The sequence below is a fragment of the Patella vulgata genome, chromosome 2, assembly GCF_932274485.2.
Source record: "Patella vulgata chromosome 2, xgPatVulg1.2, whole genome shotgun sequence".
Classification (NCBI taxonomy): Eukaryota; Metazoa; Mollusca; class Gastropoda; family Patellidae; genus Patella; species Patella vulgata.
Window position 1 is genome coordinate 67,887,378 of NC_065880.2, and position 23,539 is coordinate 67,910,916.

The 23,539-nt window shown below is 32.4% G+C and overlaps 2 protein-coding genes across 3 annotated transcripts in view; one reads left to right on the forward strand and one right to left on the reverse strand.

Moving 5' to 3' along the window:
* On the forward strand, window positions 1-14,774 carry LOC126811488 (putative neutral sphingomyelinase). 2 transcript variants are annotated; one of them, XM_050537147.2, is made up of 9 exons: window positions 1-138; window positions 1,608-1,724; window positions 2,317-2,419; window positions 2,653-2,729; window positions 6,063-6,246; window positions 7,126-7,329; window positions 8,145-8,262; window positions 9,271-9,396; window positions 10,326-14,774. In XM_050537147.2, the coding sequence occupies exons 2-9, from the start codon at window positions 1,690-1,692 to the stop codon at window positions 10,652-10,654; spliced, it is 1,176 nt and encodes a 391-aa protein (XP_050393104.1). In that variant the 5' UTR covers window positions 1-138; window positions 1,608-1,689; the 3' UTR covers window positions 10,655-14,774. The 2 variants fall into 2 exon arrangements, with proteins under 2 accessions (XP_050393104.1, XP_050393103.1); XM_050537146.2 differs by lacking the exon at window positions 1-138 and adding an exon at window positions 243-378.
* A 1,462-nt stretch (window positions 14,775-16,236) lies between these two features.
* The window catches only part of LOC126811481 (F-actin-monooxygenase MICAL3), a 47,477-nt gene continuing 40,174 nt past the window's right edge, over window positions 16,237-23,539 (reverse strand). The window contains exons 26-27 of the mRNA XM_050537131.2: window positions 22,743-22,857; window positions 16,237-21,994 (exon numbers count right to left, since the gene is read on the reverse strand). Of these exons, the coding sequence (XP_050393088.2) occupies window positions 21,880-21,994; window positions 22,743-22,857 (230 nt within the window). The 3' untranslated portion in view covers window positions 16,237-21,879. The remainder of the gene's footprint in view (window positions 21,995-22,742; window positions 22,858-23,539) is intronic.

Consider the following 23,539-nt stretch of genomic DNA (forward strand, 5'->3'; position numbering starts at 1 on the left):
CGTTCTAGTGTGTGTTCTCCACTGCTCCAACCACAAAAATTTATGGCTCCAATCACTATTACAACACAAGACTAATTCTATTTCTATTATTAGTTATTTTTAAAAAATCTAGATCTAGCCTTGACCTACTTCATTTTCGTGAGTTTTTTCTGTTGTAGTTATTAATCACAGGTTTACTTCAGTATTTCGTTTCGTTTAATTCTCAAATATGCACAGATTATTGCTACCAGATACGTCATTGATTTCATGCTCCGCACCGCAATAAAAACACCTACTGTCACCTAGGTCTATTCGTAAACATTCAGGTGTAAGACCTGCTCAATTTTATTGAGTGTTTCTGTTTAGCTGAGATGAGAGGTGGTATATATGCAATCTGATGTAAGTTTATGTCAAAAAGTTTTACTTGCAGAAAGATGTGTAGGATGACAAACTAAAAAAATCCATTGTACGCTAGCCTACCAGTACCACATCAGTACATGGCCACGGCAGATGGCAGGTACTATGGCTATAATAATTGATGGATTGGACCTTGGTCACTCATTGGATGAAGTATTGGATTGTTGCTGCAGAAAATAAATTTTGATAGATTACGCCAAATAAGATGCATTGAAATTTACTTTCATTTGAAGTTGAAGATGGACTATCTGTATAATGGGGCTACTTAAACTTACTTATTAGTAAATAGTATTAGGCTCTCATCAAGTATGTCGACTGGAGTACGCCGTACCAATCTGATTAAAGTACAGATCTATATTTCGTTTTTTTTTATTTTATACTTTCGATGGCCTACACTACATGAAGATCTGACCAGTTTTACTGAAAGCTCGCGTCAGGGGTCGTAAGAGTGGCTGTTGACCCTATGACGTCAGACATTGATTAATCAATCAGCGTTGACGTTTCTAGTGGTTTACCCACAGCTCCATGCATGGTAAGCCAAGAAGTCGCCGTAACAGATGGTTTCATTGGCTAATACCTCACGCCATCCAGAATGCATGTTATATAACAACTCTTTCAGATCCTATAGTGTAGTACAGACAAATAAAACAAAATTTTGAACTATAAAAAATGAAACAAAATAGGACCTGTGTTTTGGTAGGCCTACTGGACATATTATCTTATTTGTCTTTTGTTTGAATTGCAGGTAGTCCCGTGTTCAATCCATGTTGACCAATTTTCCGGCATAGCTCCTCTTTGTCAATGGTCCTAGGGTTATGGGACAACACAATGATTGTAATAGTCATTCAGACGTGAGGTTCTGAACATAATAGTTGTTCAGATGTGATGAAAAACCAGGGTCTTATGTTCACATTCTTGTGCACGTAAATTAAGAACCCTTTACTACACATGAAATTCGATATAAAAGTAGGCTGTAGTGCCACTGCATCCGGGCAAAATTTCCCTCAAAGTTCACTGTATGACATATGCCCGTTTCATTGCATTTCAGTTCTTGTTTTTAACAAATGAAAGATAGCTAATAACAAAACAAATTAAACATTAGTTGCATAATGACCCACTTGTTTGTTGACATTATTAATTCCAATACTTTGTAATAATAGCCTACATAGAACATGTTAACACTGTGAAATTATAATACTTTCTTCTTTCAGCTATCGAAGTAAACACATGTTCAATCTGAACTGAACGCAGTTTAGTTGTATCAAAAGTTATTGGTTTATAAAAGGAAAAGTCATGGTTGTATTAAAAGTTCTAACACTCAACTGTTGGTTAGTGTTTCTCATTTTATATTTTTATATGCCCACATTTAAGTGGAGGGGCGTATTATGTCATCTCCCATGCCTAACAACAATTGGCTCGTTAATGTAATAGAGGCTACAGTTTGTAACAGAATTAGTGTTTTACCCCCTAGCTTAAAAGCATTAGGGTGAGTTAGCACCCTTTTCTGAAAACCTTGTTAATGAGATACAGGCTACAGTTTTTTACAGATTTTATTCAAAGTATTAAATTTGGTCGACATCAAAGTTTTTCTTCGAAGATAAGCTGCTTTTGAGATTCAGAAATTCTGAGCTATATATCATTCCCTTCATTTAGTAAGATTTGCTTGTATGAAGAAGTACTGTACCTCACCCGCAAACTAATTAGTCCTCACAAAAAAAATGCTATTTTCAAGAACCAATTACATTTCTTGAAGCTTGAAGTTATGGAATAACAATTAAAGCTAACAGAATATTAACTAATATTATAGGCCTGTTTGATCAGACAATGGGGATTTGTCTATTTGAATATATGCCAAGTTAATGTAAAGCAGGATTAAGGCAGAAAATAAAACTTGGAATATATTTGTTGTGTTTATTTTAGGGGAATTGAAGTACCCATTGTATGTAAATATCGACACCAACGTATGCTAGCTATTGGAAATTTACTGAGTAATGGAGAGTATGACATTTTGTTTTTACAAGAGGTAAAACAAACATTATTATTTTTTATCATCTTATTGATTGATGTACCAGTACATAAATTAAATATTATATAAGATCATAATCTTGTCTTTGTTTGTAACTTAAGCTAACCTTGTATATGCAGTTATGCATTTCCTCAGAATGTTGCTTTTAAAATCACATCACAAGAGTCAAGTGTTAACTGGTAAAGGTATAAGATAATAGTTGAAGTTTGTTTTATTATTTATATTTTGAGGTTTGGAGTAATTCAGATTATAAACTACTGTCTGATAAATTAGGCAGTTCATTGCCCTATTCTCATTATTTTCATAGGTGAGTATAATAACATTGTTTACATCTATATCTCATCGTAGATAACTTGTTTTTATGCAGGTCCTTTATTGTGAGAGAGAGATATAGGGTTTAACATCCATATAACACAAATTAGGTCAAAATGGGCATCCTCGCTAGAGATAACAGGGTATTATTTATAGGAGACACCACAGGGGAGGCAGTCCCACGTGACCTCATTGTTTACCTTACAGCATTGTTTTCCTGTACATTCATTAGGAACTGGTCTATGGACAAACAATAGTTTTTGCTGTTAAAATAGAATTTAATCACGATATGTCGAAACACAGTTCTCTTACCATCAACAAGGTCGCATGGAACCAAGTTTCTACTAGTGACGTTGGGTGGGAATTCCTTCAGTGAGAACGCCCATTCGCTTACGCATAGGTTTTTATACACCCGTATTGAAATGTGGTCGTATATTGTCGTCGCCCCCATCCATCTGTCTAAAGGCTAAATTTAATATCTGATTGAATTTAAATTTATGCACAGTGTTTACGGTCATGAGACGAAGAAGCCTATTAATATTCACCGTTTTCCGATAATTACTGCCAGAATTGTGGCCATTGATCACTTTTTAAAAAATCTTGTGGACACTCCTGTGGCTAAAGTTAATATCCGATTGATTTAAAATTTAGACACAGTGTTTAAGGTCATGAGACGAAGAAACCTATTGATTTTCACCAATTTCCGATAATTACTAGCATTTTTAACCTTGATCACTTTGAAAAATCTTGTGGCTGCTCTCAAGGTTAAATTTAATATCCGATTGTCTTTAAATGTATACACAGTGTTTAAGGCCATCAGACAAAGAAGCCTATTATTGATTTTCACCAATTTCCGATAATTACTGGCAGAGTTATGACCCTTGATCACTTTGAAAAATCTTGTGGACGCTCTCAAGGCTAAAGTTAATATCCGATTGACTTTAAATTCAACACAGTGTTTAAGGTCATCAGCCATCAGGTCATGATTTTTATACGTCCACATAGAAATGTGGATGTATATTGCCGTCGCCCCCCTCCGTCCATCCATCGTCCACAATTTCTTGTGAACGCTTTAACGCCAAAAGTTATTATCCAATTGTTTTCAAATTGATATATGTTGTTTACATTAGTGAGATAAAGAATCCGATTTAATTTCAATAATTTCCGTTTATAACGTCTAGAGTTATGGCCCTTGTTTCACTTTGTTGAACCTTGTGAACGCTCTAATGCCAAAAGTTAACATTCGATCTTTGAGAAATTTATATGCAATATTTAAATTAGGGAAACGAAGAAGTCTATTGAATTTCAGCAATTTCCGTTTATTACTTCTAGAGTTACAGCCCTTGTTATCATCCTATCTGTCTGAAATTTATATGCATTATTTAAATTAGTGAAACGAAGAAGCCTATTTAATTTCAATATTTTCCGTTTATAACGTCTAAAGTTATGGCCCTTGTTTCACTTTGTTGAACCAAGTGAATGCTATAATGACAAAAGTTAACATTTGATCTTTGTGAAATTTATATGCAATATTTAAATTAGGGAAACAAAGAAGCCTATTGAATTTCAGCAATTTCCGTTTATTACTTCTAGAGTTATGGCCCTTGTTTCACTTTGTTTAACCTTGTGAACGCTCTATCTTTCTGAAATTTATATGCATTATTTAAATTGGTGAAACGAAGAAGCCTATTGAATTTCAGCAATTTCTGTGTATTGCGTTTAGAGTTTTGGCCCTTGTTTCACTTTATTGAACCATGTGAACGCTCTAACGCCAAAAGTTATCATCCGATCGTTCTGAAATTTATATGCTTTATTTAATAAGTGAAACGAAGAAGCTTATTGAATTTCAGCAATTTCTGTTTATTACGTCTAGAGTTATGGCCCTTGTTTCACTTTATTGCTCTACTAACATCAAAAGTTATCTGCCGATCTGTATGAAATTTACATGCATCATTTAAATTAGATTAGAGAAACTTATCATCCGATATGTATGAAATTTATATGCATCATTTAAATTTGTGAAACAAAAAAGCCTGTCAAATTTCAACAATTTCTGTAGATTACTTTCAGAGTTGAAACCCTTGTTTCAATTTGTAGGGGGGATCTCACTGGCTAAGTGGTTAAGACACTGGCTTGCTAGCCTGGAGGTCGGGTGTTCGATCCCTGCATTGGCCGAGAAAGTTCATTCAGATTTCCCGGCGTGGTCACCCCTTGTCAGTGATGCAGGATGGAGGGCCCCGACAAGGACAGCTGTCTAGTCATTCGGATGAGACGAAAAACCGAGGTCCCGTGTACACATTGGCGTGAACGTAAAAGATCCCTTGACAGTTGGAATTCAATATAAGGGTAGGCCGTAGTGTCGCTGTCCGGGCAAAATTTCCACTCATAGCACACTGTATGGCGTATGCCCGTCTTCATTAGCCCAGTTAGGAGCAGAACAGTAGGACGTTAAACCCCATTTCATTTCATTTCATTTCAATTTGTAGATCCTTGTGAACCCTCAAACGGCAAAAATTATAATCTGATCTGTATGGAACTGTCTTGTAAAGGCCCCCAATTCCCTACAAAGGAATAAATATGCGACAATGCTTGTCGATCGCTCGGACAATTTAGCTGCTGTGGGCGTATGTTTTGTTGCCTGGCAACCTATCTTATATTTATACACCATATTTACACCTATACATAATCGCTTTGATTGACTTTATAAATGTTTCATTACTAACAAAAGTTGACTGCCCAGAAGATTTAGCTGCTATGAGCTTATGTTTCGTTGTCTGGCAACCTATCTTTAGTTGTGGGAAGAAATTGGAGGACCCTGAGGTTGGATAGGCGACCCTAATCCTTGTCACTTACAAGTCTGGGATTGAACCATGACACTTGATCTAAAGAGTGAGGCCGCTCTACAACCCAACCCTCTTCTATACGGGTATATTGTATACCTTATGGTCATTTCTTCAGAATTATGGGTGATAATATAGAAAGTTAAATAAAATGAAACTTGCGCTGCAGTTGTAATGGAGCTTGTAAAAAACTATCTTAAATTCTGACGTCCACGACTCCAGTTTCCATAATAATAATAATTATTTTCTAGAGCGCTGAACATTCAGTCAATTTGATTCTTTTGTGGTGCTTTACAAAGGATATAACAGACAACAACAAGTAAAACAAAATTATCTGACATTCACAACTGCATGTTCAAACATGAGTATGGAAGTTACAACAAACAAATATAAGACATTAGTATGAACAAAATTTAACCAAAAGAACATTTGATGTACATTTGATCCCTAGAGCTATAATGTGATATGCTGTAATGTTTGTTTTTCAGTGGTGCTATAGGAAGTGGATTGTGCATTTTTTCAAAGTTTCCAATCGTAGAAACTTTATTTCATCGTTTTCAAATCAATGGATTCCCTCATAAAATCCAGCATGGCGATTGGTTTGGTGGTAAAGGTGTTGGTTTATGTAAAATACAAGTAGAAGATTTTGATATTAATCTATATATTTCTCACGTAAGTTATGTTGTTATAACTACCATCAAAATATACTGTATAAACTTATACTGACCAACTCATAACTACCATCAAAATATTCACAATGATTTGCTCATAAACTTATAATGTTCATAATGACCAGCTTATATAGATGAAGAAAGTGTGTGCCCAGTTTTAATTCACTTAAAAAGTCTCTTGATAGTTGGAACTAACAGAAGAGTACAGGAATGCAAATTGAACGCATGACCATAAAAAATTAATCTTATCGTTAAATTCTGAAACAACAACAGAATTTCAACACTTGTCTACAGTTAGTGTTTAAATCTTGTGATCCAAAAATGAAATGAAATGGGGTTTGTTTAACGTCCTACTGTTCTGCTCCTAACCTGGGCTAATGAAGACGAGCATACGGCCTACTCTTATATCGAATTCCAAATGCCAAGGGATCTTTTACGTGCACGCCAATGTGTACACGTGACCTCTGTTTTTTGTACCGTCTGAACGACTAGACGACTGTCCTTGTCAGGCCCTCCATCCTGCATAACTTACATGGGGAAACCACACTGGAAAATCGGGATGAACTTTCTCGGCCAATGCAGGGATCGAACACCCGACCTCCAGGCTAGCGAGCCAGCGTCTTACCCACTTAGCCACGTGATCCCCCATCTTGTGATCCCTCCCTGAATCCCAAATAAATTCTTCTCTGCTGCTGATAACTAGAGATAAATTGTAAACAATTTTAACACCAAAATGGGTTAAAACAGCAAAAATGAAATTTAATGATTAGCCAAAAGACAGTCATATTCCTTGCAAATTTCTAAGTGAAATCTTTCACTGTGTAATATGTTAGTACCTTTATACAAAATACTATATATAAATTATCTTATTTCCATTTAGTTACATGCCGAATATAGCCGTACAAATGATGTATATTTGTCTCACAGGATTTCGCAATCGTTTGAATTAAGTCAATTTATAAAGCATACCTCTCAAAACTGTCATGTGACTATTTTTGGTGGAGATTTGAATCTACAGACAGATGATTTAGGTTATAAGATTATAACATCTACAGCATTGTTAGCAGATGCTTGGATAACTAAGGTAAAACTGTTAACAAAATACTTATATCTCCATTTAATACGGGTAAAGTTCTTTACAAGAAGATTCTTTTAGTTGATTCAACATTTAATATGGTTCTATACTGCCTTATCTTCCACTCATTCACGTTTCCTGATGAAAACACTGGAGTAGAAGACATTTTAATGTTTTCATATGTTGCTGTCACTCTTTCTGACTGTTGGTTTTCTATAAACACCTCCAGAGTTATTCAGCTTTGTTATTCGATCGAATCTTTCTGAAATGTTTATTGATGTCTATCCTATTAAAAGAAAGAACCGTATGGATTTTTAACCAGTTTCCGAGAATAACCTCGACTTGTTTCCCCATTTGTTACAAAATCTTGTTAGCATGTTATAGGCAGGCATTAATTATGATCTGATCTTTTTGAAATTTTATTAGTTGTTTAGCTGTTTGAATATGGCATATGTTTTGTTGCTTGGCAACCAGTGAAGAATTGAAAACTGACAAATCAAAAAGATCTGGGAATGGTCCATGTCATTGATTGCTGTGAAATAAAGACTCAACAAATATTTTAGTTTTTGGTCACATGAGGTTATTATAAACAGAAATAGTCAACATTAACTAGTATAAATACTTGTGATATATCTTTTTTGACAGTGTCAATTTTATTACATGTATTATCAATTGTACAAATAGATGACGACTGTAATTCCTATTGCCAGTAGCAGGATGATTATTATCAATGTTTTATTTAAACGGTAGAATGTCATAGGCTATAGGTTCAATAGCTAACTGTATGTATTGATTACTAAAATATTTATTATGTTTAATTGTAGAAATCTACAAAAACAGAAAAAGGCTTCACATGTGACAGAAAAGAGAATTACTTTACATCAGCAACTGATTATCCCGATGGTCAGAGAATAGATTATCTATTGTATAGATATAATAATGGTGAGTATATACTTAAGAACAGTTTATCTGTATTTATACTAGCTATATATAGGCCCCATTCAAAAATGTTGATTCTGAGTAGTTTGGAAATGTAGTTGTGAAATTATAGTAAATACCTATATGTAGAATATTTAAACATTTATGCAAGAGCTAAATCTGCCTATTGCAGGTCTTTCTTTAGGTCTGAAATGTTTTCTAAATTATTAATTAGACATTTATTAACATGACAAGACCATAATCAACACTTGATGCCATCGGATATCTCCGATGTTCAGTAGATTAGAATGGTTCAGCCATATTTTGATTTAATTTAAAAAGGAAGTGAGGCTAAGCTTCGAAAAATCAGTGCCATGGTTGCAATTAATGAACACATCTTGTCAAACCTTCAAAAGCTAATATCTTCGCTCACAGTGGAGCAGTTTGAATGAAATTTTCAATAAATTCATTTTGCATTATCTATTTTCTAACTATTATAGTAAGAATGGACAGCTCTTTACCTGAATCTTACATAATGTATCTTTAACTTTTAGTATATGGGTCATTAATCAGATCTCATAAGTGGTAGCTATGGCACTTGTACATATTAATTATTTATTGTTTTACATAGGTTATAAATCTTGTTGTGTTTTAAATTATAGATCTTGTTTATTTCTAAATCTTATTTTCATCTAGATCATCACAAGGCTTGTCATGTTTAAGTTATAAGTCATGTTATATTCTAATTCTTAATATTTTCTTTATAGACCATAAGGCTTGTTATTTTCTGGGTTATAAATTGTGTTATTTTCTAGATTATCAATCCTGTGATATTTTAGTTTATCAATCCTGTGATATTTTAGGTTATAAATCTTGTATTATAATAAGTTATAAATCTTGTTATGTTTTAGGTTAAAAATCTTTTATTATAAGTTATAAATATTATTATTAGTTATAAATCTTATTATAAGTTATAAATCTTATTATAAGTTTAAAATCTTATTATAAGTTATAAATCTTGTTATAATTTAGGTTATAATGTAAGTGTAGAAGAATGTAATGTATTATATCACCAAGTACCCGGACAGTGTTATCCTATATCTGATCATGAACCAGTTGTTGCCAACTTTACAATAGACAAATCACCCAATTCAAAAGGTACAGTAGAGTGTAGTGATTAAACTGACTTGTTCATTGCTTGTAGTGTTTATAGGATTTATTACATATATTAATTTTAGTGTTTAAGGGGTTAATTGGTTGTACTGACTTCAAATTAGGGTACATCAGTCTGATTCCCACTGATACAAAATGTAAATGATTGAATGACTCTGTGCATTATTTTAAAGATATATATATAAATATTTACATGTTAAACATACTGCTTTAGTTCTAAAATATGTAATAATTTACCTGAGAAACAAAACCAAAAGTGGCACTAGTGCCAAGGTTTAACCTCAATAAAAACTATAGCATATCTCTTGCGATAGCGGGGTTGGATGGCCGAATGGTTAACGCATGCGCACTGTATCATAAGTATTCATAAGGTCTGTCATTGAGTCAACTGGCATGGTTTCGATTCCCTGGTTGTACGTGACAAGGAGGGGGTCACCTGTCCAACCTCATGGGTTTTCTCAGGGTTTTGCTATGCACAAGTGAATTATTGAATTAAAATTGAACCATATGTTAGTCCCGAAATGACCTAGTTTGTGTCAAGTGGATATTAAACTCTCTCTCATGCCATACATGTTGTCAAGGTTTAACCCTCAATACAAACTAAGCGATATATAGTGCCAAGGTTTAACCTGAATGTAATTTATATATTATCTCCTGCAAGATTTCCTTCATAAAGCCCTGAATATTTAATTAAATTATAATCAGTTACATTACAATCTCAACACTATTATGTACTATTACTAATAGACAAAAGCTTATTGGACATTGTTAGCTGATGATATTATTTCTGAATTTATTTGTTTAAAAAGATTAAATTTTGGAAGGGGTCAGATGTCAAACCAAAGAAGAGAAAGAGTACTCTTGAAAAACAAAATCAAAAGTAAAGTATAGAATTTACATGATTATAATTTCAGGATTTGCTGAATCCATAACACAGGTTGGTAGAAATCAGCATTTACAAGATGCACTGGAGAAACTAGACACAGGAATGAAAGAGATTCGAAATGATAGAATGTTTTTTTCTATTTTATGTGTGATAATGATTGTATTAGTATTTATTATACCAAGTTGTGAGTACTATAGTATTTTAACAATATTATTATCACTTATAGAAGTAGTGTTGGTTCTTGGTGCAGGATTTTCTGTCATCTATGGTTTAGTCATTAAACTGTCGGAAGAAAATTCCTTGTACAGCACAAAGTCTGACATTTTAAATCTTCTCGGAAAACCTATCAAACAGTAATATCCTGTTACATGGCCTGTAATAATTGTTGTAAGCAAATATTATTCAAATCTATCAATTCTCTCTAAGCCTTAAATATAAACATGAATTTTGTTTTTAAAAACACCCCGAAAAGCTGAATATTAAGTAGCTAAAAGCTTATATTATTTATACCTTCTGATTCATTGATGACATAATACCTATCAATGATAATAGAACTTTCAACAAATATGAACATAGTCTGTTTCCCTAAACTAGTCCCCAATAAAGAAAATACCCTAAATGAATATAGATAATGATAAATTTAATGTCAGAATATTTGACTAAAGGACAAATTTGGTTTTTAAAAATTGTAAAACACGCTTCCCATAATAAAAAGTAACACACCAGATGCTACTCTATATAATGTGTAATATTTATAGACACATAATAATAACCACAGATAACTATTTTTAACTGTATGTAAAGAAAGAACTATTCTAAAGAACTATTCTAAAACAACTTTTTTTGTCTTTTCAATGCACTGCTAAATTTCGAAACTTACATACTTTTTTTTTAACATTCCAAGATTGACATTTTTTACATGTATATAGCTGATCATATTTGATGCAGTGATACAGTTAAATTATATAATATTTTTCTCCTACCATTCACTAAAAAAGATGTGCACGAAATAATATAATCGCTAAATATAATGAGTAGGCTTACTGTCTTAACTTTATTATTATCACAGGGATGCAATACGCCATGTCTAATCATTAATAGCACCAAAGGTTAGCCACCCCTGCACTAGAATAATAAAATGTTTGGGAAATAATCTTTTTTCATGTTCTACTTTTTGTGAGTGCACATCCATTCACTTAAATTGATAGTGCTATTATTTATTACTTAAAATGTCTGCGTATTATGTGTGTGATATGTGTTGCGTGGTGCAGTTTTTCTGCACTTAATATTAAGTTATGAGTATTTAAGATTTACACTATTTTTCTATTTTATTCACGCCACCATCTGTGTGTCTTAGACAAATAAAGGAATAATAATTTTGCCACCTTTCTTGTACAAGCCAGTCCATTCTTCATAATGTTTTGTTTTTAATACTCAGGTGTGCTAATTAATTACATAATAACAGTGTTTACAATGAAGAACTAATTTTTGAAATGTTAAATTTTTTGAATACAAGTACAAGTAAATATTATGCTATATATCCTTGGTTCTCAACCTCTAGGTTGCGACCCCAGCTGGGGTTACCAAGCACCTTTCGTGGGGTCGTGGCGGACTACACTGAAACTTTTAAAAAAAAGTTGTTTTATGAAAAGCATATAAATCTGTCATCTATACACCTCTTCCCATTTTGCCAATCGTCATTCCTCCATTTTTATAAAGGTGTAAAAATGCCAAGAATAAGTTGTCAAATATGTAAAACAATAATAAATATAAACAAAACTCCGAAGGAGTACTGACATGTTTCGGTAGGTCAGGTCACGCCTTGTCCCGTCAACAATCAAGTTACACCATGAATTAATGAGTATAGTTACAGCCAATACCAATTAAAGTGGAAAAACCTGTCATTTTGAACTCTTAATAAAACTGGAAGTTATACTTCAAGATCGAACTTTTTGATATTAACGGTTAGTTGACATCAGGGTCATCATAATATATACAAAGATCAAGGGTCATTGAAAGGTTAGGTCACCAAACAGAAGATCAAAAGTCAAACAAAATTCAAAGTGAAACTGGAAGGAAACGAAATCGAAATTAAAAAATCAGCTCCCTAAGAATTGTTGCCATTTGGAGTAGGTTCAAAACAAAATAAAGTTTTAGAAAATCGGAATGGCAACTGAATATTGATTTGAAGGTTTTTTGTAAAATCCGATATGGCGGCCAAAAGGTTGAAAATGTTATGAAACAAGGTCTCTGAAAATGAAAGATAATATCTTGGGCTAACACTACCATATGTCATTTTTGGTCTATTTTTAAAATGGAGAGAACTGCTCATGTTTGGAAAAAATCGGAAGGCATCTGTAATTTCCAGAAGTTTTTGGAAGCCATCACAAAAATTCTTAATATGCCATTGTGAAGAATTCCTTATGCCTACCAGGTTTCAACTTGATACCCCAAATAGTGACAGAGAGACGCCATCTAGAATGTCGAAAAAATGATGATAAAAAACTTTGACGCTAAAACTAATGAAGCGGATTTCGAAAAGCCGTCAGAGCCCATATGGGATACGTCTAAAGAATCAAAAAATGAAAACCCGAAGAAGAAAGAATGGAGATAGGGACAATCTAAGATTATTTTTTGTCCCATCCGTAAAACACTTCCTGTTTGTCAAAAATAACCCAATTTATATTTAATGAATTTTATATTGGCAGAATGTTTGCTCCATACACAGTTATGGCTGCAAAATCCCACTAGGACCCCCCCCCCCCCCCAAAAAAAAACCCCAACAAACTAAACAGTACCCAATAAAAATCATTACAAAAACAATGTTCCGACCGAAGGTCCGAAACACCTAATAATGAATGATAAAGGATTACTTTGTTCTTCGAGGGGTGGCAATCAGATGCTAATTTCTGTAATGGGGTTGCAACCAACCTAAGGTTGGGAAACACTGCTATCTGGTTTTCAAAACAACTGCCTGTTTCTGCAAAGGTGCAATTGTCCACTAGTAATGTAAATATTGGATTTAGTTATTTTAAAAGGTAAGCATATGATACTACTAGAAAATATTTGTCAAAAATGAAATAGTAGATTTCATTGGATTTTATGTCTTTAATGAAAATTTGACATCAATAGATAAAAGCCTGTGTTGAGAATTGAGATATAACCAATTTAATGATAAAGAGCTTGGTTTATCACTAATTGAAAAAAAAACTTCTGATAAATCCCCGATTGAAAACTTTGTTTTGACCCAAATTTTTAATTGTACCGAATAAATACAATCATTGATATCAGGGCCCTTATTCACGAAAACTTAAACTAAGATACAATCGAAATTTTAAGCAATACTGAAATTAGATTGGGTGACCAATATGCAAATTGATTTTACTGGTCAGCCAATCGAATTGCAGTATTTCTTAAAATTTCGATTGTATCTTAGTTTAAGTTTTCGTGAATAAGGGCCCTGGATTTAAACGAAGATCTCATTCCATTTCTCTAAGTATGTATAGCATTTATTATCAGTGCTTAACATGTTTTGTTTTATATCGGGGCGACAAATTAATTTTAATTTTTATAAAAATATTTATCAGGACCAATTTTAATTTTTATAAAAATCTTTATTTATACACCAGACATGTCCATAATTTGTCCTTTTATCTAGCTGGTGAAAAGGGAGTATTTTTTTGTCCATGTGTTGCATAATAAAAATTTGGTATATTTATTCAGACATACTTGTTTGATTTTATCTGTTCCATTCATATTGTAAAACTATATATATATTTCTTTATATTTTCAATGAGTTTCAATATTAACACAATACATCAATTGTTTGCAGGGTTGTTGCCCTTTGATTCAAGTGAACCTCTAAATTGGTGTTTTTTTTTGTTTCTACTTTTAGTTTATGTAACTGCATTTATGTTGTAATTATGACTTTAATTAAGAAGATGTTGTAATTTTTGATATAAGTTTTATCTGTTTTTATATGGTTGTATGTTGTTTTCCCTGCCGTCATTCAACACTTACCTTTATGTACACCATAGAACTAAGTTATTAACTTAGTTACCAGTAGTTTTTGTGTAAATATGGTTCCCCATCTCGTTTCTCAAAAGTACATATAGTTATAGAATTATATGGCCCCTGACTGATAGTCACGCTTCTAATTTTCATCAAATTTTTAGGAATACTTTGTATTGGGGTGAGGAGCGTACCTGTATATTTTTAGCGTTTTCTAAACGGTTCAGTATGGCCCCCAACTAATATGATTGCTGATAAACGTACATTACTCATGAATAACTACTACTAAAGATAATCCCTGTCGAAAAATCTTGTTGGAGGACAGAGCTGCTGGTGAGCGTATGTTACCTTGCCTGGTAAGCTACCTTTTGTTATGTTTATGATTTACAATTGTCTTAGGTAAAATATACTTAGTTCTCAGAGTATTGTAGAATATTAAAGATTCAATAAATTCTCCATCACTTGATATTTTGTAAGGATTCTGAAATGACAATCAAGTTGCTATGAGCAGGCTATGCCTCATTGCTGTTTTCAATGTGGAAGTGTTTTGGTTTTCAATATGCCCAAACTGCTTGTGGGAGTATACTGTTGTCACCCCCATCCATCTACTTCATACTTTGAGATATCTGCCTTGAATGGTAACCATATCTAAAATTAGTATACTATTGTTTAATGCAGTTCTACACCAAGAACAAATAAACCTTTTCAATTGAATCAATGCGGAATAAATACTTCTCAAAATTCTCGAAGTATACATAGTGTTTTCGACTAAAATCGTTGATGTCAGTCAACTAGTATTTTGTCACCCCTGTCTGTTTAACGTTTTGCAATATAAACATATATTTTAAGCTTCATCAAAAGCAGACAAAAAATTGTGACCTCTAGCGGGTCAACAAGCTTGGTATTACATACTTTTAGACTATTTGCGTACAAGGAGTGGCAATTTTGTCCAGTCAGATTTTTAAGAAATTCAAACTCAACCTTCATTGAGGTGTAACGGTTTTTATACGCCCACATTTTCATGTGGACGTATTATGACGTCGCCCCTGTTTGTCCGTCCACAATTTGTTTGTGGACACTCTACAGGTCATAATTTTTATCTGATTTTGACGATCTCGTTTCCTTTCGGTATCGGCTTGTATCGGAGCATAAGGTCATGGATTATGGCCCGCGATTGTTCGAAAAATCACGTTTTTAGCTTGTGGACACTCTAGAGGTCACAATTTTCATCTGATTTTGATGAAAGTTGAAATGCATGTTTATAACCCAAAGATCTTGGTTCTTTTCGATACATGCACATATCGGATTGTAACCTCCTGAATTATGGCCCCTGATTGTACGAAAAATCACATTTTTATCTTGTGGTCCCTGAGAGGTCACAATTATTATTATTATCGTGAAAATTGGACCAAAACTGCCGGACAAAATGGCCGCCCCTCATAAGCTAATTTTGATGAAACTTGAAATGCATCTTGGTTGTTTTTAATATTTGCGCATATCGGATCGTAACTTCCTGAATTATGTTTTTAGCGTGTGGTCAGGAGCCATAATCCAGAACTTATGGTCCGATATGCGCTAATATAGAAAGGAAACGAGATCTTTAGGTTATAAATATACATTTCAAGTTTCATCAAAACAAACTAAAAACATGATTTTTCGTACAATCAGTGGCCATAATCCATGAAATTATGGTCCGATATATGCCAATTTCAACAGGAGATACACCTATATTTCAAGTTTTGTTAAAATCGGATAAAAATTGTGACCTGTGGAGGGTCAATAAACAAAATGTGAACAGACGGACAGGGGCGACGACAATATACATCCACAGTACATGCAGCTGGAGTATCTGAGAACAATATTTTTTTTATGTGTCCATGTATTCATGGAGCAGATTGTTTGGGCAAAAGATAAAGAAAAACTGCAGGTACCCATTATTAGTTTTATTCACAACCAATAAGGTAAGATGAATGACCTAACAAATACTGCTGGACCCAACAATAGAAAGCAGTGCATTATGTTATACATGTGGTTAACATATAAACTGACTAGATAGCATTACAATAATATATATTGTTATATTTAACCAATAATAAAAACACTTCAAGTCTACTGGCATTTCATAATCCATACAGATCACACAACTCTATTATTTATAAAATGAGAATATGAAATGATTTTAAATCCGAGATCAAATGAAATGAGGTTGACTAATAGCTAATAGGTCACTTTAAATTATCTGATAATGTGTGATCTATGCACAATCATGTAGCATTACTACCTAACTAAACGACACACCTGACATTATCAAGCTGTTATTAGGGCATGGGTTACGGAAAAGGGTTAAATCTGAGCCAATAAGCAACTATCTTATCAAAAGATATCAACTGAACTTAAAACCTTTATTTAACTAAATAACCAAAAGAAAATAAATAAGTCATGATATTATACTATTTGAACACATTTTTTACTCAAGAGACATACCATTTATTAAATTTTACTTTTTGAGTAAATATTGCAATTTCAGCACCCCCCCCCCCCCCCCAATACTCAGCATTGAATTCTGTAAAGATATTCACCTAGAAGTACAGTAAAGTTATTGTATTCCAAATGGTATATCTGCAATATCACCCTCTGTGGAAGGTACCTTAAGCATTAAAGATAGGTTGCCAGGCAACGAAACATACGCCCACAGCAGCTAAATCGTCCGGGCAGTCAACAAGAGTTGTCGCATATTTTACTTTTTTTCGGTAATGAAACATTTATAATACACTAAAATCTGATTAAGAGCAACAACTCAGAAAACCATTAGAATTTGTTTAGTTTTTATAAAGTTCTGCCCCATGCTAACGTTTTGTATACAAAACTTTTAATACTGTATCATGGATTTAGCTGTTCCAAGTCATAAAAATTCATTGAAAATCAATATACTTGTTCGTCTTAAGATCTTAAACTCTGTGTATCAATCTGAAGTCAATCGGATATTAACTTTGACCTCTAGAGCGTCCACAAGATTTTTTGAAGTGATCAAGGGCCATAACTTTGGCAGTAATTATCAGAAATCTTTGAAAATCAATAGGATTATTCGCCTCGTGACCTCAAACACTGTGTATAAATTTAAAGTCAATCAGATATTAACCTTAGCCTTTAGAGCGTCCACAAGATTTTTTGAAGTGATCAAGGGCCATAACTCTGGCAGTAATTATCGGAAATCGCTGAAAATCAATAGGCTTCTTCGTCTCATGACCTTAAACACTGTGCATAAATTTAAAGTCAATCGGATATTAACTTTGGCCTCTAGAGCGTCCACAAGATTTTTAAAGTGATCAAGGGCCATAACTCTGGCAGTAATTATCAGAAATCGCTGAAAATCAATAGGCTTCTTCGTCTCATGACCTTAAACACTGTGTATAAATTTAAAGTCAATCGAATATTAACTTTGGCCTCTAGAGCGTCCACAAGATTTTTTGAAGTGATCAAGGGCCATAACTCTGGCATTAATTATCGGAAATTGCCGAAAATCAATAGGCTTCTTTGTCTCATGACCTTAAACACTGTGCATAAATTTAAAGTCAATCGGATATTAACTTTGGCCTCTAGAGCGTCCACAAGATTTTTTGAAGTGATCAAGGGCCATAACTCTGGCAGTAATTATCAGAAATCGCTGAAAATCAATAGGATTCTTTGTCTCATGACCTTAAACACTGTGTATAAATTTAAAGTCAATCGGATATTAACTTTGGCCTCTAGAGCGTCCACAAGATTTTTTGAAGTGATCAAGGGCCATAACTCTGGCAGTAATTATCAGAAATCGCTGAAAATCAATAGGCTTCTTCGTCTCATGACCTTAAACACTGTGTATAAATTTAAAGTCAATCGGATATTAACTTTGGCCTCTAGAGCTTCCACAAGACAATATACGCCCACATTGAAATGTGGTCGTATAAAAATGAATGACAGACAGGCAAACACATTTTAATAGTCCCCTTTCTAAACTAAAATACAATCCAATAAATTACTAAAATATTAAAGATACATTATGGGAGATTAGATAAAGAGATGGTAGTTCTCACTATAATAGTTAAAAACTAGATAATGTAAAGTAAATTTGCTGAAAATTTCAGGCAAATTAATTTAACCTGAACCGAGTATTTAGCGATTGAATTTTGGGCCCAGCCTCTATCATCATTACTAAAGTTGGTACATAGTCTCAATTATCCATTTTTTGATTTAATCAGAAGCAGAAGACCGGGTTCTAATCCAGTAAATTCGCAGGCTAGCGATACCATCGAGAGTAGATTATGGTCTGGATAAGTTAATTAATGTCTAATTAATAATATAGATAACATTTCAGGCCTAAAGAAAGACCTGCAATTACTCTATAACTGGCGCCAGTTTAATTAAGGCAATATAGAATAAAGGCATAGACAAATTATTATATTCAATATATGTTACATTGACAGCGAAGAAACTTCTCATGTTTCATAGTCATCTCAAAATGAAAAAAAATGTTCATTTAATTAAGCTAGATATGTTGATTGGATCTGTCTAAAACTTTGGGTCAGGACATAGACCTGGCTCGTATTCAAAGGATATCTTAAGACTAATATAGTCACTTAATTAACTACTAGATTTCACTTAAAGATACATTATGGGAGATTTTTATAGAGAGTTGGCCATTCTTGCTATAACAGTTCAAAAGTAGATGCATCAAACGTTTTTTTTTTCATCATCAGCTTTGATTTTGTAGAGCCATAATAGTGTTAGGTTACTACCACTGAAATGGTCCCGGTTTTTCCCCCCAATCATCTATCATGTTCGTATTGCTTAATCAATCATGTTTTCCACAACTGTCATATAATAAAGTTTGACGTGTTACATTTATTTGTAAATTTCACATTAGGATGCCATTCCATTGTAGTTTTGATTGCCATATGTTCTTGTCTTGGTTTGTATAAATTTACAAATATATGATGATGACTGCTGACTGCTGTGTATTCCTAATATTTTATTTTCTATTCGTTATACATTGTTAAAATAATAAAATTTACCATATCCATCATAATACTAACACTATTCGATAACTGCTATTAAAATCTATTGTTTTTGAAAAACATACATGAAAACTGCTGTTCCGACAACGAATGCGTACTATCATAATTTATCATAAATTATAGCCATACTATTTTCGTTCATTACAATATAATATTTCGACAAATATTTTCCTAGTAATGACAACTAAGATTTTAATAGAGTATAGTGGTGCTCTTAAGGGGACATAACTTGCGTGCGACGTGAGTAATTCGTGATTTTTGGCAGTGGGGGTTATTCCATAAGTTAAAAATTCATGCTTTTTGGCTAGTGTTGGTATTCCATATTTTAAGTGTGCAGTTAAGTTTTCACACAGCCAAGTATAGGTAAAATACAGCCTTTGAATACCGATTTAAGGTAAGACACTTGGATAAGTGGAAAAATTTTAAGTATTTTTACTGAACTTTAAGAAAACCTTTGAATACAGACCCTGATCTTGTGTTTAAGCCAAAATAAAACTGAAATTAATAAACAAATTGACCATTGCCTAATACTTTCTAAACAAAAAATTGTCATTGTTTTGATTTTGTCACTTCTTATCAATATTTTATTTTGACCTAAATCAAAGAGGGTTAGCTCCTTCATAGAAAAATATTAGAATTTAGAATTGTCTGGAAAAAATTTATGACCAGATACACAAGTGACCAAATCAATGAATAAATTACAAACCACGGATAATATATATATAACATAGATGTATCATAAGTAGTCACACAATTCTTCCATTCTTATTATAGAGTATTTAATTATTACAAGAGAATTGAATATATAGATCACGTAATTAACTAGAGACCTTATATAAATTAAACTCAAACAAGATATAGAAAAGCGAATAACACCACTACCATATTCAAGATTTTTGGTATACAAATTACAAAAGATAGTATTACTTTAACTTCTTTAAATTAACAAATTATTAACAAACAATGTCTTTAATACAACACAATGCTATTTTACACAATTAAAGTTTCCAAATTATACAAAGTTTTCAAATGTCATAAATAAAAACTATTTTGATTATAATAACCATTTTGTTTCATTAAAGTCTCTGAACATTATTTCAAGGTTTGAGGAAACAACAATATTGTGAAAGTTGACTCCGTAAAAGATATCAGCCTGAAAATGATTCAATTCCCTTCAGTAATTACAAAGATATGATGGCATCCTACAATTGTTTGATGGGTCTCTTTTTAATCTGAATCTGAATGAATCCAAGCCAGGGGATTATTATTTGCTGTTGATATTATGATTTGGTTTTTTAAGTAAATGTTAAATAATCAATATCAGTACATATTGATATTTTCTGAAAATTACAAATGATAGACAGAGACATTAACACATGGGTAAATAACAATTTAGGTGACCTTGATAAAGGAGCTTAGATGGATTTTATTTACACAATCTCCTTACAATTTTAACCCCTGGAGAAAATGTACACTAATTCACATTAATATGTATGATTGGGAAACTTTAACTTAAGACAAAAACTTAACAAGCAAAATGTACAGGTATATATACAATTTCTAGTTTATTTATACAATAAAGCTTTATTTCAACAGAGGGACTAAATTTATCTAAAACCTATGAAACATTTTATAATATATTATTATTTATGTTTTAATTCCAGGGTGTAATAAAAATATCAAAAGCCCCAAAATTAGGAATTTTACAATGAAAGATGTAGTTATATGTTAAGATTTTGAGAATTTGAACTCAAGAATATTAAACAATATGGATTTCTTGTAATTCATTTCAGTTTTACAAATAATTATATACATGTTAAATATACAATATTTTTATTTAAATATTAATGAGCCCAAATAAATAGAATATACAAAAAAAGTTTTTACATTAAATAAGTTACTTGGTTTATTCATTATACCATGTTATAAATTCATTCACTACACTTGTATATGATCTTAAATGCATAGTCCTAATTGCTTTATAATAATTTATCATGTAATCAAAATGAATGCTTTTCCTCATTCATATTCACCATAACTGACCATGAACACAATAATAGAACTAACAACTAAAGAAGGGCATTTTGTCTTGGCAGGATGATTTCAGTTTTTACTACAATCATGTTATCTAACATTGACTGGGTCTAAAAAAAGAACATTTTCAGTTTAAATCAGTGGTCCAGAACATGGCTTGAGTGACTAGACACTGTTCTATGAAAGCCCTACAATGTAAAATATTAAATTTACTAATTCTTCTTCTAACATGTGATAAGCACCATTATAATATAATAAGCGATGAGCTGATCAAGATATATAAATTTCAAAAATGAGAAATTTGGTAAAAAACCCCTAAAACCCACATACATGTATATAGGTGATTGTACCTGAATATTACAATATGTAATTAACAGTTTAACTATTAAACTGTATGATGTTGACCTTTCAAAATATATATAATATAATAATGCTGTACCACATAGAATAAATGAATTACTTAACACACAGTTAGTATTTATATCACACTCCATTAGCTTTTAATCCAGATTTCATGTCCTTAACATAACTCATTGGAGATAAGGCAAATCCTTTAGACTGCATGATTTCCTCCAAGTCTCGATCTTCGGCTTTTTCTCTGTGAATTAAAAATAATGATATTGTTAAAGAGTTTTACATAATGAATACTGTATGAAAATAAAACAAGGGTTGTAGAAGGCTTTAATCAATGATAGATAACCAAATTAAAACCCAGTGTTATTTTCTTTCTGTTTATTCAGATGTCACTCCAATATCATCAAGAGACATGTTTAATAAAAGTTCATTCTTTGAATAATAATACCCTTGTATGCCACAGTTCAATAAATCATGTGTAGATTTCAGTCTATTCTAAGTATTCTCCTTGAGAAAGATCTTTGCTTTGCAGAACCATTACATATTAAACAAACCTGATTATTGGTCCTATCTAAATAACAAGAAATATATTTTTCCTATCAGTCATTCAGATGTTACTTGGGACCAAGCTAGAAAATCCTGAAGTTTCAAGTGTCGAACCCACAACACTCGTTGTGGCTTTACACGATATTATAAAAAGTTAATGTAATTTAGTAGTTAAACACATCAAATCTTTATTAGTAGACATTTAAACATGCACACCTAACTTCAATGTTTTATATCACTTACATATTTATAAACCTTAGTATTGATTACTGAAATAAAATTGATCATTTGAAAGTATCACTGCATGAAATAAATCTAATCAAAAATGGCCAACAGAATGAAGGGAAAAGCTTGATCTATTAAGAACAAAATGCAAGTTGTAATTATCTACTATTTAAAAGCTCTATGTGATAGTTTGACTCTCAGATTCTATTATACTACGCTACCTTAATCTATCTTCGTCCAACATGGCTACTAAAGAATCTCTTTGTTCAACTACTTGTAATAATTCATCCAATATCTTCTTCTCTTCATTTATCTTGCTGTCATCTTTAGGTCCGTCTGAAAACATCAGCCACCAAATTGCAAACTATACTTCATGCAAGAGATTTATCAACAAGTTTCTATAAGCCTACACTTTTAATTCTGACATTCATTTAGGAAGAGTTTCAAGATCATTGATGTAATCCTTAAGGCTCCCTAGGAACTATCAAACAGAATGGAAATCAAACAAAACAAAATGAAATGAATTAAAGCACAATAAAATAAAATGAAAAGCAACAATCAATACAACAAAAAATCACTTGATTGTTGTAATTTAATTAAAAGTGAAGCAAGAAATATGGCTACAGAAGAAAACAACGACAAATTGTTGGATATGGAAATATAAGTTTACATATTATACTACATGTATTTGTACTTATAGCTAATCAGCATGGACTGTAGCAAGTAGTGTTGTTGACAGAGGGAATAATATCAACGTCTGAAATTTCATATCAATAAATAATGTATTAGGGCATGATTCTTAATAAACTTGATAAATTCACCAGGACAACATGCCCACTTGGATTTTTGCATGTTGTGTTTCATTCTCAATCCTGAAAATATATTTATTGCTTTATTCCATATCACTCATTCCATTTTATTTGGTTTCTACTTCATTTTACAATTCTAAGAGGCCCAAATGATAACTTTGTGATTTTAAGCATACATTTGAGTAAAATTAGTGATCCTAAAACCTGTG

What these genes read in the sequence shown, in the direction of transcription:
- LOC126811488 (XM_050537147.2), top strand. Translation starts at nt 1,690, where the DNA reads ATGGTTGTATTAAAAGTTCTAACACTCAACTGTTG. An exon ending in CAGATGCTTGGATAACTAAG is followed by an intron (nt 7,330 to 8,144) that starts GTAAAACTGTTA and finishes GTTTAATTGTAG; the next exon opens with AAATCTACAAAAACAGAAAA. An exon ending in CAAATCACCCAATTCAAAAG is followed by an intron (nt 9,397 to 10,325) that starts GTACAGTAGAGT and finishes TTATAATTTCAG; the next exon opens with GATTTGCTGAATCCATAACA.